Raw genomic sequence first — 16,579 nt, forward strand, 5'->3', positions numbered from 1 at the left:
ACAGCTGGGCATAAAGCAGGTCCTCCACAAGGCCCGTACAAGACAAGAACGGACATAAGAAAAATCACGAGGATAGAAGGAACGTTAGAACAGGAATTTACAGTAATATGATTTGAGTTCGTTTTCTTAATAAAGGGAGGAGGGGGAAGGCAGCCTAAAAAACAGATATAAGACTAAAGATACATAACATGATCTCAAATATTATCCAATATTATGACTAGAAAAAGATTCATTCTAATAATGATTATCTCTGGTTGAAGGAATTGCAGGTGATTTTTCCCCCTTAATTATACTTTTAAATATTTTAACAGTTCTCTGAAATGAGCATACAGAACTTTTACGATCATATTATTAATAACCTTTTTTTAAAAAGATGAAACTATAAACAAATGAACCTTTAGGACTTAATTTTAAACAGTGAGAGAAATGAGCCAAAATGTGAAAAGAATAAGTCATTTATATTACTGTGAAAAAGGAAAAGCATCAGGTTTTTCACAGTTTGGTATCATCCACAGTGTCAAATACATAGAGTCCTTGCTCAAAATCCAACCTTTCCACACTTTATCTCTTCTTTCTGATTTCCTGAATTATTGCTATCAGCAGTTTCTGCTTCATTTGACTCATTTTTTAAAAATTAATTAATTTATTTCTGGCTGCGTTGGGTCTTTGCAGGCTTTCTCTAGTTACGGTGAGCAGGGACTACTCTTCTTTGGGTATGCAGGCTTCTCACTGCGGTGGCTTCTCTTGTTGCAGAGCACGGGCTCTAGGCATGTTGGCTCAGTAGTTGTGGCTCGCGGGCTCTAGAGCGCAGACTCAGTAGTTGTGGTGCACAGGCTTAGTTGCTCCGCAGCATGTGGGATCTTCCTGGACCAGGGCTCGAACCCATGTCCCCTGCATTGGCAAGTGGATTCCTAACCACTGCGCCACCAGGGAAGTCCCATAATTATTTTTTTATCATCTTTTTGAGCTTCTAAAAACAGAAATCAGCATGTAAAAGGATAGAGTATTTAAGTACTGTCCCAAATCTGGTAAACCCTAAAACTGGGCCCAAAACATAGAAAACACTCAAAAGATATGATTGAAGAACAGAATGAACATAAGCCATTGTCTTCCCAATTATGGAGGAAAAAAAAAAAAAAGAGTAATTTGAAGGGGAAAAACAACAAGAGGAGCTGGTGGTCTTTGTAACACCTACACTTTGTGCTGCAGGAGGAATAAGAAATGCTAGAGTCCCTGAGTAGAGCATTGGACCAAACACCTTACATATTTAGCAATATCAGAAAATATCTTTCCATCATGTAAACCAAGCCTGCTGGCTTTTCCATCACACCAAGTGCAACATCACTTACACTTTTGCTTTTAAATCTTTGGTCCCAAGACCTTTTGCAGCAGGATTAACTGGTTGATTACAGTCTTAATAAAGTCATTCACCTACTGTGCACTTGCACAGGGGAATACAGTTACCACACAACAGGTAAATGGCAGAGCTGAGATGCATGGACTTTTATCTGGACCAATTTCTTCAGCAATGATTGCTGAAGACGCTAGCTAACATTGGAACTTCTAGAAAGAGTCTGGGGTTGAATGCAGAAGACATCCTCATTAAGGACTCTGTGTCATACTTCCGGGTGCTTAAGTTCTTCAAGATGCAATCACGGATGATGATTTCGGTACAAGGTACAGTTTTTCCAACTCATCACTAAACACCTTATTAATATGTTATTTAAGCAATCATCTAAAGGAGAAAACGTCTATATGAAAAAGTATGAATATCATTTATTCATTCACTGATTCATTCAAAACATACTCATTGAGAAGCAAACCATGTGCCTGGTTCATTGTTAGGCACTGGGGTGCAGGGACCCACACATTTTCTTCACCAGCCTGAGATGTTTCAGGGCCAATTGTTTTTCTGATGAACAGATTATATTTCCCAATTTGTACTCCTTCTTTCTTGAAACGTCTACGTTTCTAGGGAAGACCTGGTTCACAGAAGGAAGCCCACATTATCTCAACCACTGGGAAAAGCAAGAGTGTTTGCCAAACACCAAAATAGGCTCCAATAAGTGTTTTATAATAACCCATTGTCCCACTTTCTGTTTCTCCTCTTCCTCCAGGAATATAAGGGGATTCCTCTCTTCTCATCACCCCACACTGTCCACTGCCACCCCACCCAAGACTTCTGACCTGACCATCCTCTCGTCTCCAGGAACGCACCGGCCACGTAGCACCGGAATGAGCTCTGTCTTCCATCTCGGTGCTGCTGTACCTCCGAGAAAAATCTGCCGGTTGCTTTAAAGTTTACCTAGCCAGAGTTCTGATGTCACAGAAGTAACAAACTGTCCTACTGACTGTTGTCATTTAACTGAAAAGCTCAAGGTCACTAAGGGTTTGTTTGAACATTGTGTAATTATGGGAGTTAAAGACCTCATCAGGAACATCTTAGGCCTTTGATGTCCCTTTCCTCTCCATAAGCAAGAACTGTGCCTGTTTCCCATCCAGGTGTTGTGACTTTCCACTCGGCGAGCCCAGCAGCTTGCTGGCAAGCCCCAGGCACTGTCACGAGACCATCCTCCCTGGGCACTTACCCTCACTCCTCTATCACTATCCTTACAGCCACTGCGATCATTAACCGTTCCATCCCTGACAGCCTCGCTCCCTGACACTTAACCTGGAATCACCAAAGTACTGAGTCTTTACCTGCTAATTCCCAACGTAAATGAAAGAAACCCTCTCCTTTTAAAGTTCGGAGATGTCGCAGCCTTCCAATCGATCCGAAATTTTCACAAGAGTTATGCATCTGGGAAAAAATTGTATTTTATTTGGTTCCTAATCTCAGCCATAGGTAAGTCTATAGCATGCAGTGGACACATTTTGGGCCTCCACCTGAGATTTCAGTTCTACTTCCACCACTCATGATCTGTGTAATGCTGGGCAGATTACTTAACAACTCTGAACCTCAAATAACTCATTCATAAATAATAATAATAATACCTCACAAGATTGTTGTGAAAATTAAATCAGTCAACATACATGTACGTACCTAGAACATGGATAGCATGCAACACATAGTAACTATTATTTTCATCAGTATTTATTCAATCCACAAATATTTCTTAGGTACAATAGCCATTGCCTTTATGAGCCCTTAATGTCCTTTGAACAATTTTGCTATCGAGAGCTGCCATTAGAATCCATGGCAAATCCAAAGCCAACTGGATTTTCAGATCTCAGATCCCCTTGGGAGCTTGACTACATTCAAGCTCTTCTAGTTGCAGCATCTCCATCCTCTGTCGGTGCCATTTGTCACTGTAAGATCTTGTTATTAGCTATTCTTCACTGCAGACTTACTATGTGCCAGGCACATTCTACATGCTTTACATGTGTTTGGCGAATTTAAATCTTTCAACAACCCTGTGAGGTAGGCACTACTATTATTTACATTTGTAGACCAGGAGAAGGCACAGAGAGGCTGAGTAACTTGCCCAAGGTCACACAGCAGCTCCATGGCAGAGCTGGGATCCAAACCCTCAAACTCAGACTCCTGAGCCTATGCCCAGAACCATCGCACGACCCTGACTCTCCCTGGAGGGGTTTACTGTCTCTCTAGAGAAGGGGCAGTGTGAGGCATGAATATTCGAGAAAGAATGGGAAGTGGAGGAGGCAGGGGTGGGTGTGGGTGAGGCATGGAGAGTAAGACCATCTTTTGGGTGTCGTGCAGAGAAAACAACCAGCTAATCAATTAGTCAGGCACAGCCTGAGCCGCATTCACATTCTACCCCAGAATGTTCTGGGGTTGCCACAGACCCATGGACGCCTGAGTAGGAGGCAGAGAGTCAGGCTGCTGTCTGGCAGCAAGGAGGGGGCCCAGCTGGAGCCTGGGACACAGCTAATGAGAGCAAAGCTGCTACGGATGCCTCTTCCTCTAGGTTGCCAAGGTTTTTGCCACTTGTAAAACAGGGGGTCACCAGAGGGTTTCAAATATCATTTGGGATACAGAACCAGAGGGTACCTTAAGATCCCTCCACATTGTGGAATTCTAGGAGGCCAGTCCCTCTCCCCCGCCCCAGGGATACCGCCAACGGAGCCAGCTCCATTTTCGAAATGACAAACGGAAGAACTACCACTAAGAGTACTTTCTATAAGCCGGGTGCTTTAGGCTGAATTCTCCCAGCCACCCTCTGTATGGAATTATTATTCTCTCCACCTTACTGATGAGGCATAGAGAGGGAAAGAAATCTGCCCTGGAACATGAAGCCGGCAAGAATTGGAGCCACGACCTGAGCCCAAGATGGGAGAAACTCAGATCAGGTGTAGTCTAGGCACTCGATGGGCGGGGTTGTGACAGAAGGAGCGTCCACACCTTTCATTCATTGACTCTTTCTTGTTGGAGCTTCTACAATGGGTGCAGGATGCAGAACTACATATGGCAGGTCCATATGCAGTTCCATGCCCTCACTGAGTTCCATGCCCTCACTGAAGTCCATGCCCTCACTGAGCTGTATTTTCTTTCTTTTTTTTTGAGCATATTTTCTGTTCCTACAAGGAGAGGCCATCAGAGATGAGAGCTTAGCAAGACACAGGGCCACAGGCAGAAAGAGGGCATCCCCCAGACGCTGGGACCCTGTGCTGATCTCCATAGCTGTCACCAGGCACACAGAGGCTGGATTTAAAAGCAGTTCTTGGAACAGATTCTGCTCCCTCTAACACCAAGAGCACCATATGTGCCCCTGTCACAAAAGGTGAGAAGGCAGACCCCCAGTTGCTCTGGATGTGGTATCCAGGAGGCTGGCAAACAAATTCTCAGCATTTTCTCTCAACCGCCTGGGGGTGGGGCAGGGCTGGGGGCTGGGGGAGGGTTAAGCAGCTGAAAGTTCCCCTTTGTGTTCCTCTCGCAGACATTTCTGGAAGGGATCGATGTTGGGTGATTCATCATCTACCCCCCAGTAGACCCAGTCGACTCGCACTGAGAGAGGCCAGCTCATATACTGTGGTTAAAAATAAGTCTCTGCTCGGGGCTTCCCTGGTGGTGCAGTGGTTGGGAGTCCGCCTGCCAAGGCAGGGGACCCGGGTTCGGGCCCTGGTCCGGGAAGATCCCACATGCCGCGGAGCTACTAAGCCCGTGTGCCACAACTGCTGAGCCTGCGCTCTGGGGCCTGCGAGCCACGGCTACTGGGCCCACGTGCTGCAACTACTGAAGCCCGCATGCCTAGAGCCCGTGCTCCGCAACAGGAGAGGCCACCGCAGTGAGAGGCCCGTGCACCGCAACTGAGTAGCCCCAGCTCGATGCAACTAGAGAAAGTCAGGGCACAGCAACGAGGACCCGACGCAGCCAAAAATAAATAAATAAATAAAATAAATTTATTAAAAAAAAAAAAAGTCTCTGCTCACCCACCTTCCTATTAATAATCTATAAGTGTATTAAGGACCTTAAGCCAAGAGTGAGAAAAGTTCATTTATCCAAAAGTTGCTACACTGGCTCTAATAATTTGGTGAAAATAACTTTATAACCAAGCCCTTGATTTCTCTTCAAAAAGCTAAGGGGAAATGCTAAGTACTAAACAATCCAGCAAAGTGATTGCCTTTTCAGACAGTCTGCTGGCGTTTGAGTACCACTCACCCACCCTACATATTACTCTGTGCCTTGACCTCTTCATATGTAAAACGGAGATAATAATCACAATAGCTACTGTACTCAAAGCTTAATACACACAGGCCCTTGTGATGGTGCCGGAGCATAACACGCACTCAATACAAGTTAGCTATCATTACGCACATTCAGCATATTTCATAATATTTATGGTAATGATTAACTGTTACTTATTCCTCTCATACTGTGTGCCAGGCACAGGGCTGAGAGTTATAGACATAGCATGATTTAGTCCTCAAGACAATGCCATAAGGTAGGTATTATACCCATTTTATGGGTAAGAAAATGGGGAGGGAGTCAGAGAAGTCCACAGCTGGTGGATGGCAGAGGAGGGCTGGAACCCAGGTGCATCTGAACTCAGAATGCTTTGTCATCACAAGGTAAAGATGATTCAACTACAGTCCTGCATACTGGCCTGAGTGTGAGAAGGCTCTGAAGTCAGCATTTCCAACATCAATTATTATAGCATTCCCAAGTCTCCACTATCATCAAAGATTATATTTAACTTCTACCTGTGGTATCACTCATCTGGAAAACTCCTCTTCATCCTTCAAAACCTTACTCAGATGTTTCTGGCTCTATACAGCCTTCCTTGTCCATCCCCACCCTTCAGCGAATGGATGTTTTCCATTCCTGAACTATTTCTGCTTCTTTTACCTATTTCTGCTTCTTTTATATATTTCAAAGTGCTGCAACACCAAGTGACTTGCTGTTTGTCTCCCCCATTAGGCTGTGAACTCCTCCATCCAGGCACCTATGATTTATTTTAATTATTTGGGAATTAGAATTTATTTCAATTCTCTGGGAATTAGCAATGCATGCATAATCCACATCAGTGGTTCTCTGCGGGGGGCAATTTTGCTCCCCAGGGGACAGCTGGAAATCTGGAGACATTTTTGGTTGTCACGATTGGAGGTGGGAACATGCTACTGTCATCTCATGGGTGGAAGCCAGGGATGCCGCTAAAGTGCATAGGATACAGTGCATAGGATGTACCCTCCACAGCAAAGAATTATCCAGCCCCAAATGTCAATGGTGCCAAGGTCAACACACCCTAGTCTACCTAGTAGTTCTCAATTAAGCATCACTGATGCTCTTGACTAAAGAGTTTACTGTACTCTGTACATCATGGCTCAGGGCCTGCTGCAAACTGTGCTTCAGACCTCAAATATTTGTTTGCACCTCTGTGGGAGGATTATATCTCCATTCCCGATGCCATGCTTTGCCTTTCCGCTTTGGCCAATGGGATGAGAGATGTCTCAGATGTTCTCCCTGCCTCACCCGTAACACTCGCCTATCACTCGAATGCTCTCCAGCTGACTTCCAAATGCCAGTGTCTGTGTATCTTTGCCTGAGGGCTTTCTCAGAAGCTAAAAGGCTACTCTGTGCCAATACAGGTCAGAAGTGCTGGGGAATGAAATGCCCCTGCCAGGAGCAGCCCTCAACCAGTGACTGGCAGGTTTGAATGTGTAAATACACCTGCTCCCTCATTCCTGGAGAGGATGACAGGACACATGATTCCAAGGATAACAGGACATGTGATTTGCCCGGTCTCCACAGACTTCCCCATGGGTTAAACTGGAGCTGCCCACAGTGGTAGCGGGCCTGATAACCCACCCTCTCTTGGCTGCCCTTCCACTTCCCCCTTTCCTACTGGTATTTCCTGCACCTCCCAAATAAACTACTTGTGCTGGAATCCTTGTCCTGGAATCTGCTCTTAGGTACCCGAACCAACACAGAATAGAAATAACACATGTCTCTTCCCCGGAGAAGCATCAAGAACCTTCACATGATTCTGTCATTGCTCTTATTCCCTCTGCTACAACAATGGCATGACCCAGCTAAGGGTTGCGTCTTCAGCCTGGGTCCCACATGGAGGAGACATGGTGGATACTTGCAGTTGGCCTGCAACCAACATGTAAAGACACAAGAAACAAACTTCCGTGGTTGTAAGACACAGACATTTGGGAGTTGTTGTTACTGAAGCATAACCTGGTGAAATCTGACTAATCTGGGGCTTATCACTCCTGGAGGGACCTTCCTAACTGATGCTATTCTAGAAGACCTGGGCTACTTACCTCCCAAATGATGCTCGTCTAAGGGCAAAATCATACAGCAGAGCCTTGAGGTTGGAGATGATTATTTACTTTCTTCCCTTTGTGGAGTTTCCTGTAACTCATGGTTCCTCATGCAGTGCTGGGAACCGGTGAGCACCTAGAGGGGAGGACTGAACCCTGAGCCATCTGGGTTTTACCACGAACCAGTTCAGGCCTGGTGACTATTTTGGGAAAAGAGACTAAGATGAGGCACTTGGCCTAGAAACGGATGAAGGCACTAGTCACACTACGGCTCTCTGCCTGGGTGACCTTGGGGGAAACCCCTTCCTCATCTGGAGCCTCCCATTTGTAACCTGGGGTCTGACCGTAAGAGCTGAGGTCCACCGCCAGCACTCAGCCTCTGTGGTTCGCTGAAGACCAAAACCAACCTCATTTTCTTCATCCCCTGCTTGATCCACCAGCCCTTAGAACAAGCTAAAATCAGACCCAAAATTTCAAGGGAAAGACTGTCGCATGCAGTTTACCAACAGCTCATTTCTTTTCCTTTGTTCCCAGATGGAAAGAGAGCGTGGCAGCCTCCCTTCCCTCTGTCCTTAACATTCATTTAAATATGAACCCTGTGCAACCCATCAGGCTGAAACCTACTCATGATGTATCACAGGATTTCTCATGCTTGAGTCACTCACATCGGCCTTTGCTATTTTTGCCATATCTGAATACCACCTCTACTAGTACTGACTTAATAATATTTAGCACTGATGGATTCTTTGTACTTAAATACATGTATCTTCAGAGGGAATATTACATGACTACTGTCAATGAAAAACCAGTAACACTTGTCATAAACAGAAGGTAGGCGTGAAAACAAATGTGACAACAAACATCTTTATTGAATTCTACCTGGATGTTTGCTGAAGCCTTGGCCTCCTGCTCTCCTGGTTTAAAAGGGAAGTTGAAAGGTTTTAGGACAGTGATAAAGGCCTGGCAGCACCTAACCAAGGTTTTAACTTTGTCCTAATCAGAAAGATTGGAAGATATTTGAAAAGGGAGTAATTTTCTCACCACGGGATGCAATGTTCCTTAATTTGCCACCAGTGAACAATCATCTCGTGTGTCCTCTAAAATCGTCTTTCATTTCATTGAGCATCTGTTTCACGCTTTGAGTAAAGCTGTATCATTGCCTTGGATCCTTACCTCATGTGGTTTCATTATTAACAGCACAGGTTTGAGTCCTGCTCTACCACTTCTTAGCTGTGCAATTTTGGCAAAGTTGCTAAACCTCTCTGGGTTTCTTTTTCCTCATCTGCAAAATGGGGATAATCATAGTCCCTGCTTCGTAATGTGAAGACCTTCGAAAAATGCTTGGCCCACAGTCAGGCTCACTAAATTATGCCTGTCATCATTATCTATTATTGTTCACTCTGTATGGTAGGTATTTTGATGCCCATTCTACAGATGAAGAAAGGAAGGCCCAGTTGAGTAATCTGTCAAGGTCACACAGCCTCACTTTTCCCACTCTTGTAAGCAACTGCCTGAAAGAGCAACCAGGATTTTTATTTTATTTTTCCTAACTCCGCAAGCTTGCTTGGTTGCCTCCCACTAAAATACAGAGGGCATTGATTCCTGGACATAAGCAGTAGGGAGCAGATTCAGGCCCAATTTGTGATGCGCCTGCCTCGCCTTTGGCCCCCAAAGTGCGCCAACGTGTCCTGGGGTTTATCATTTCATGGAGGACAGCACGTGAGGGCAGAGATCTCATCTAAAACCACTGGAGACACATCGTTTGTGTGGAGCCCTGTTACTTGTTGTGATGGGGGTGAGTGTGGACGAGGCTGTCACCCCTGTGCCTTTTTGTTTTTAATATTCCATTTCTACATTTCTCACCTGATTTTACTTCGACTCTACTTCAGATCACCACTTGCAGAGAACACTTTAAAATGACAGAGAAGCACAAGTCTGGAAGAGAGAGAGCGTGCGACACATGTCACTTGCCTTCCCTCCCCATACCCCTCTCTGGTCTTAAAGCACGAACAGCAAGTCCTGCTCTGGAGTTGACAGTGTGAAGGCAGCAGAAATAACACATCCCGGAGTGGATTTTTCTTCCCCACCACCTTCCCAGAGACTAGGGGCTCTGAAGACTAAAGTAATACCCAGGGGATGGGTCTTTTGTCATGGAACTCAAGGCATTGGTGGGGGGGTGGAGTGAGTCAGACACTCTTTTAGCTTAAAAATTATTAGTTATATTTCAGCATCACCTGTGTTGTAGATGCTCCATCCACAGAATCTGTTTACAAGGCTCCAGGTTCCTTATCAGCAGCCTTGCACCTCCCTGCCTCTCCCAAACTGAAGCAAAACAAATGTGCAGAGAACGAATGGAAACCCAGGCTGGAGGCTGGAAATAAAGACACGGGGCCTTGGGGATAAAGGAGGTACATGGTCTGTAGGACTGTGGGAAAGGGTACCCGGGGTGTTCTTGACCCACCACAGGGCCACACCCAGAGTGTACCCCAAAAGTCCCTGGCTGAGGTTGGGAGTCCCAGGACAAGTGGAACAGTCCAGAAAAAGCCACTCTGCATCCCCAGTGCCTGCTGGATTCTGTCTGCCTTGGATGTGATCACTTGATTCTGAAGCAAAGGACAGTCTGGACATTCTCAGGAAGCCCCCCAAGGGGCTTGGCCGGCCAGCAGCTGAAGGACACTTAGTGCTGTGGCTATGGACACCCCAGGTTGCCCATGGGCATTCGTGGGAAGCAGGAGGGGGGAAGTTCTGGATGGAAACTTATGTTCTTTCATTTATGAAAATGGCTTTGTGGATATTTGTCAAAGCACTGTCCCTAACTCTAGATCCCTCACACCCACCAGAGCATGATACAGCCATATCTAAGGGCCTGAAAGGGGCTTGGCATTTCCATATCAGGATGTGACACATTTATTCTGAATTTTCCTGGACTGCCTTCTATGCCACCCATTGCAGGCCAAACAGGGCTAGACCCCACTGTCTGACAGCTGATCATCATAGTTGTTGGTGGGGGGTACGTGGTGAGGCAGGGGGCTGGGTAGGATGGTATGGTAGTAACTCAAATACATAACTAATGCTAACAAAAATCCGAATATGATAAGTATCCAGAGCTAGAAAAGTAAGAAACAGTTCATATAGGAATAAAGTAATGAGCTCATCTGGTTGTGGAAATCAAGGATCGCTAGGGGAAATGATGGGGGAGTGGTGACGGTAGAACATTCCACTGTCCCTTCCTACTTCCCTTTGGTGGTGGTCCACCTGTACTCCAGGCAGAGCTAAGCCTCCTCAAGGAAGGAGCCGAGACTGCCCTTAGATAACTGCATGAGTTACCCGAGCTTTCAAGTGAACAAGGATGATGCTGGCGTGGGGGTACCTATGCCCCGCCAGCCACGAGAGAAGCAGCCTGGGGTCTCCACAACCAGCAGCCCGACAGACAGGATTATAAGTTGGAAGAGAAGCGCAAAGAACAGAGGGGCTGTTAGAAGGTACCCCTGCGCTTTAGTGGGGGGCAGCGGGACTCTTCCACATGCAGCGGAGAGTGAAGAGAAGGGCTGGGCAGGGGGACGGGGACCAAGCAGGGGGATGGGGACCAAGCTGGGTGAGGTGAGATCTCTTTCCATTCCATCTGAGCGGCTGTCTCACTTGAGGCAGATGGCAGAGGGGAGAAACTACGGGCAAGAAGAGGCCTCAGTGCTGAGTCTTCCTTCCCGGCATTTTAGTGGCCAGCTAGAGATTCCATAACCTCCCAGACCAAGAACAGAATGCGCTGTCTCTGTTGAGTAGTGAAGGGGAAGAAGAGATGGCCAGAGTGGATGGAAGATGTGAACCTCTGCCCTCTCTATCTGACAGCCTGTGAGGGCTCAGAGAACCAGAAAGGGGGGGGGGCAGCCCCTCTCCCATCAGCAGGGTGAGTGTTGAGCTCTTTCCTTACCAGGCGATGGAATGAGTTGACTCACCCGTATTGACTCTCATCCTGCACCTTTAGGCCTGGTGGCCACCCTGAGTGAGAACGACCTTGCCTCCTCCATCCTGAGCAAGTCCCCTCCACCAGCCCATCAGGGACGCTTCCAGTACAGCTCCCATCCCCTTGCTTCCCATCATTCCATTCACCTCCTGTCTATGGCCTCCCCTTACCACCTGGATATGGCACCAACTCCGCCAGACCCACATTCACTCCCTTCCTGCTGACCTGGAGAAGTATCTACCATGGTTCGGCTGGGCCCTCAGGACCTCATCCTTCAATCACAGTGGATTTTTCTCTTCCCCTCGCCGACCCTTGTGTATGACTTTGGTGGCCAACGGCTACTGAGTTACAGTCTGCATCTGCGGAGCAAAGTAAAGCTGACTGCTCCCTGAAAAGCTGATTTTGAACCTGTGGCCTCATTTTCCTTGGTACCAGCAGATGAGGGTATATGCCAACAATGCCTCACAACCTTTGCCAAGGCAGACTATGACCTCATTTAACATCTTTAGGAGGAGGCAGTGAGGCTCAAGGCAACACCTTTGTACTTTTAATTCTTTATCAAACAGTCAGAAGTGCCACTGGCTGAATTAATGTGCTGGAGTTCTCGCTTATCAACAGATACTCAAGCAACCATCACCGAGGAGACAGAAATGCAGAGTCTCAGGCCCCGCCCAGCCCTGAGGAATGAGAAACTGCATTTCTAACGGAATCCCCAGGTGATCCTTAAACCCTCTGAGGTTTAAGAAGCATCACTCTACCTGATCTTGAAACTCATTTGACTAGGCTGCGGGTCTAAAATTTGTTTAATTTGAAAAAAACAAAAACGGAACACAATAAGAGCAGCCTGAGAGCCATGAAACCACCAATCTGCATGGGAAGTTTAGGAAGGAGACCTGGGGTCTGGCCCACAATCCGACTCCCCCATCAGCCCTTGGTGCCTTTGCCACTGTCGGCAGCTCCCCAAGGTGTGGGCACAGTGTAGGCAGGGAGAAGGGCGAGCAAAGAAGCGACTTGGCGAGAAGGCAGGGAGGGAATGGAGAGGGCAAGAGAAGGAAGCGTGCCCGGGAAGAGTAATGATGAGGTTACCCTCCCCCCGCCCCTCCCCCCATCACCCCTCCAGGCAGCCACGCCTTGCTCCCTGCTGGCTTTTCTCTTAGGATTGGATGCTTCTTTCATTCATGTTCAGCTGGACTTATAATCTTATCATTTCATACAGAGCCTCCAGCAGCAGCTCGTACCACCCAGCTGATGGCTTCGCTCCGTTACTATTCTCTGTGGTTTCATCCTATATGTTAGCCTCATCTCCCCTGCTTCCGTGGTTCTGGAGCCCAGGCCTGGAGCCCACATTAAAACCCTCTGAGCTAGATTATTAACTTTTCTACTTCTTGGAGTATCATCTCCCAAGTGCACACTCCATACAACTTGAGATATTTATTCTCAAATCCTCAAGTACTATTGCAAACTAATTCTCAATAACCAGGAAGGACCTAGCCCAGGACCAGCCACAAATATGAGTAAGATGTTGTACGTGGCCTCGAGAAATTCCCGCTAATAAAAATAATTAGGATCAACACTTTTTGAGCTTCCTTAAAATTTACTTTGTGAGGTAGATACCCTTAGTAGCTCCATTTTACAGATGAAGAAACTGAGGCACAGAGGATTGCAGTAACCTGCCTGAGCTCATTTGGCACGTGGCAGTTGGGATGCAAACCCAGGCAGTCCGGCTGGAGCATCTGGACTCTGCCCACTACACCTCCCTGCTCTACAGCATGGTCAGAGATTCAGGTCTGTGTACAACCCAGGGGGCAGACTTTCAGAAGCACCGGGATCCACCAAAGCAGGGCCTGAGCCGGATCTCGGGCATGGAGAAGACCTCCTCTCAGACACGGTGTCTGGAACAGAGCCTGAGGCAACACGAGGGGCCTCCAGTCACTGGATGAGGAAAAGGGCTTCCTGGGACCAGGGAACAAAACGCTGGCTGGCTCCTGGCCCCTGTCCCTTCTACAGCTGTCCTTTTGCACTCCCCTCTCCTTGAATACCTTCTTTCAGACCTCGAGGACCATGGCCAAGTGCTGCTGTTTCCATAACAGGTTAGAGTCCCTTCACGAGTTGGGCAAACCCAGCAGGGGCACCAGTCACAAGGACCTGTCTCAGTCTGTGCCACACGACAGGTCCCAGGGCCTGAGCCTGGGGACAGGAAGCAACTGGTCCAGGGCAGGCATGAGGCCAGCTGTGGGTGAGGGGAAGAAGGCAGAAACAGGGCCAGAGAAGCAGAACCAAACATAGGAGGTGCAGGTGAAACTACATGGAAAAGGAGCTAAGACACTAGAAACTGAGTAGATCAGAAACGGATAGAGGACGGCAGGCTGGGCCGTATCAAGGTAAAGGGCTGTGGGTGAGCCCATCTGTTGGTAGAGGGGAGGTTGCGGGACTCATACAGCATGGCCTGGGGGTACACTGGTCTGGGAACTGGGCAAGGTGTCCGTTGCTCATGGTGCAGAGTGCCAGGTCAATGATTGATAAACCCTAGAAACTGCAACCCAGAATTGTATAAACCATGAGCCAGAGGAAACAGAAGTCAGATCACGGGATTAATAATAGTTAAAGTTTACTGAACTTTAACCTTAAGCCAGGCACATTGATAAGTGCTTTATATAAGTTATCTTATTTAACCCTCAGAGAAAGCCCCTGAGACTCCATGTGGCAAAGAGCGAAGTGAATGAAAATGTGGGCTCCAAGGTGGGGTTTGAATCCTGACTCCTCCACCTCTTAGCTCTGTGATCTTGGGCAAGCTACTTAAACTCTCTGTTTCTCAGTTTCCTCATCTGTAATATGGGAGCATGTTAGTAGTTATGTCATACAGTTGTGACAGTAGAGGTAACATATAAAGCTGTGCATCACAAGGAATAAAGCCTCAGTCAATTTCACTGTAATAATTGTTGCTATCATTAGCCCCTTTCAGAGACAAAGAAACTGAAGCACAGAGATCTAAGTAATGTTAAAGTGATGGGGCTGGGAATTAAACCCAGCCAATGTTTCCAGGGAAGTGGGGTGTGTAACCATCATGCCTTGCTGCCTCACATCAAGTCAGAGGAACAAGGTGAAGAGATGGGGCCAAGGTGAGAGGCCCAGAAGAATGCAGAACAGAAGAACGGAAAGCAGAGCAGAGAAAGGGGCCCTGGAGAGAGTTCCAAGCAGATCCCAGGGCTGCTGGCACAGGTTAAGGGTGGGGGACTGCAGGCTGGGCTGTATCAAGGTGAAGGGCTGTGGGTGAGCCCATCTGCTGGTAGGGGAGAGGTTGTGGGACTAATACAGCATGGCCAGGGGGTACACTGGTCTGGGAACTGGGCAAGGTAGGGGATGCGACAAGTACATTCTAAGAGCTGAGCACCGCCAGGCGGCCCTGGAGACCGAACCTCTATATGGTCCTGGCAGCCAAGATTCAATCCTCCCGTTGAAATGGGTTTTCTACATGGGACCTGAGGCCCATGTCCAAAAACCCCAGGGCTTTGCTGCAAAGTCATCACTCTGGCCAGAACCACACCTGAATTTGCAGACCTGAGAAGTGACACCAGGACATCACTAGGCCTGAACTTCCATGGGGTGGGGCTGCAGAGGGCAGCAATGGTAGCAGCTAAGACATGCTGAGTGATGGCTACATGCAAGGGACTGTCTGATGCACCTTGTACTTTAACTCAATCTTCACCATAATCCAAAGAAGTCATTTCTATCCCCATTTTGTAGTTGAAGACACTAGGCACAGAGAGGTCAAGTAACATTCATAAGGTCACACAGTAGGTAAGTCATAGAGCCAGGAACAAAACCCAGGGTCTCTGGCTCCAGAGTCCATACTCTTAACCTCTAGGCTCTCTAATACCCCCACCAGGCTAGCCTCAGAAGCAACTAGATTTATTAGGCCTTGAAGCATTCATTTGCAACTGGTTTCTCGGCCTGGGTAGTCAAGTGTATATAGAGCAGCCAACTAAAAAACTAGAAATGGAGAAATTATTAGATAATTCCAACTTGAATGGCATTCTACAAAATAACTGATCAGTCCTCTTCAAAAGTGTCAAAGTCGTAAAAGACAAGGAAACTGTCACAGATGGGAAGAGACAGGGCAGCTAAATGCAACGTGGGATCCTGGATCGGATCCCAGAACAGAGAGAGGACCTTCTTGGAAAAACTGGGGAAATCCAAATGAGTTGTAATAGCATTGGAGCAAGGTTGACTTCTTAGTTTTAATCAATATTCTGTGGTTATGTAAAATGTTACCATTACAGGAAGCTGAGTGAGGGGCATACGGGAACTCTCCATATTATTTTTACAGTTCTTCTTTAAGTCTAAAATTATCTAAAACTTTTCTAGAATTTGGTGTTGAAAAAACAAAAAAATACAAATGACAAAAGGGTCAAAACCACTGACATTCTCGGTTTATAAACTAATGTGTTTATCTTTGTAATTGTAATCAAACTACATTGTTTCCTCCTATGTATGTGAATAAGTACTTATCTTGATTTGACATTAAATCTGTTAAAAATTGTAAACAACAATGAGAAAAAAAGCTGGCAATGATTAGGTTTAGAAACCTGTATCTTCTTCAGAAAAACACATCACTTCAGTTTTAAATGTATAGAAATACTGAATCACAATGTTGTACACCAGGAGCTAACGTAGTGCTGTAGGTCAATTATACTTCAACAAACAAACAATCTCACAGAAAAAGAGATCAGGTTTGCGTTTAGCAGAGGTGGGGATTGGGGGAGGGGGAACTGGATGAAGGCAGTCAAAAGGCACAAACTTCCAGTTATAAGATAAATAAGTGCTAGGGATATGATGTACAACATGATGAATATAATAACGCTGCTCTACATTATATATGAAAGTTGTTAA

The 16,579-nt window shown here is 46.6% G+C and overlaps 1 protein-coding gene across 2 annotated transcripts in view; it reads right to left on the reverse strand.

Moving 5' to 3' along the window:
- SLC1A2 (solute carrier family 1 member 2) overlaps positions 1-13,249 on the reverse strand; it is a 112,505-nt gene extending 99,256 nt beyond the window's left edge. For both annotated transcript variants that reach the window (XM_082410495.1, XM_082410494.1), the window contains exon 1: positions 2,188-13,249. In XM_082410495.1, coding sequence (XP_082266621.1) covers positions 2,188-2,195 — 8 coding nt within the window. In that variant the 5' untranslated portion in view covers positions 2,196-13,249. The remainder of the gene's footprint in view (positions 1-2,187) is intronic.
- Between the last annotated feature and the right edge of the window lie 3,330 nt (positions 13,250-16,579).

This window comes from Balaenoptera physalus (genome assembly GCF_965194825.1).
Source record: "Balaenoptera physalus genome assembly, chromosome: 10".
NCBI lineage: Eukaryota > Metazoa > Chordata > Mammalia > Artiodactyla > Balaenopteridae > Balaenoptera > Balaenoptera physalus.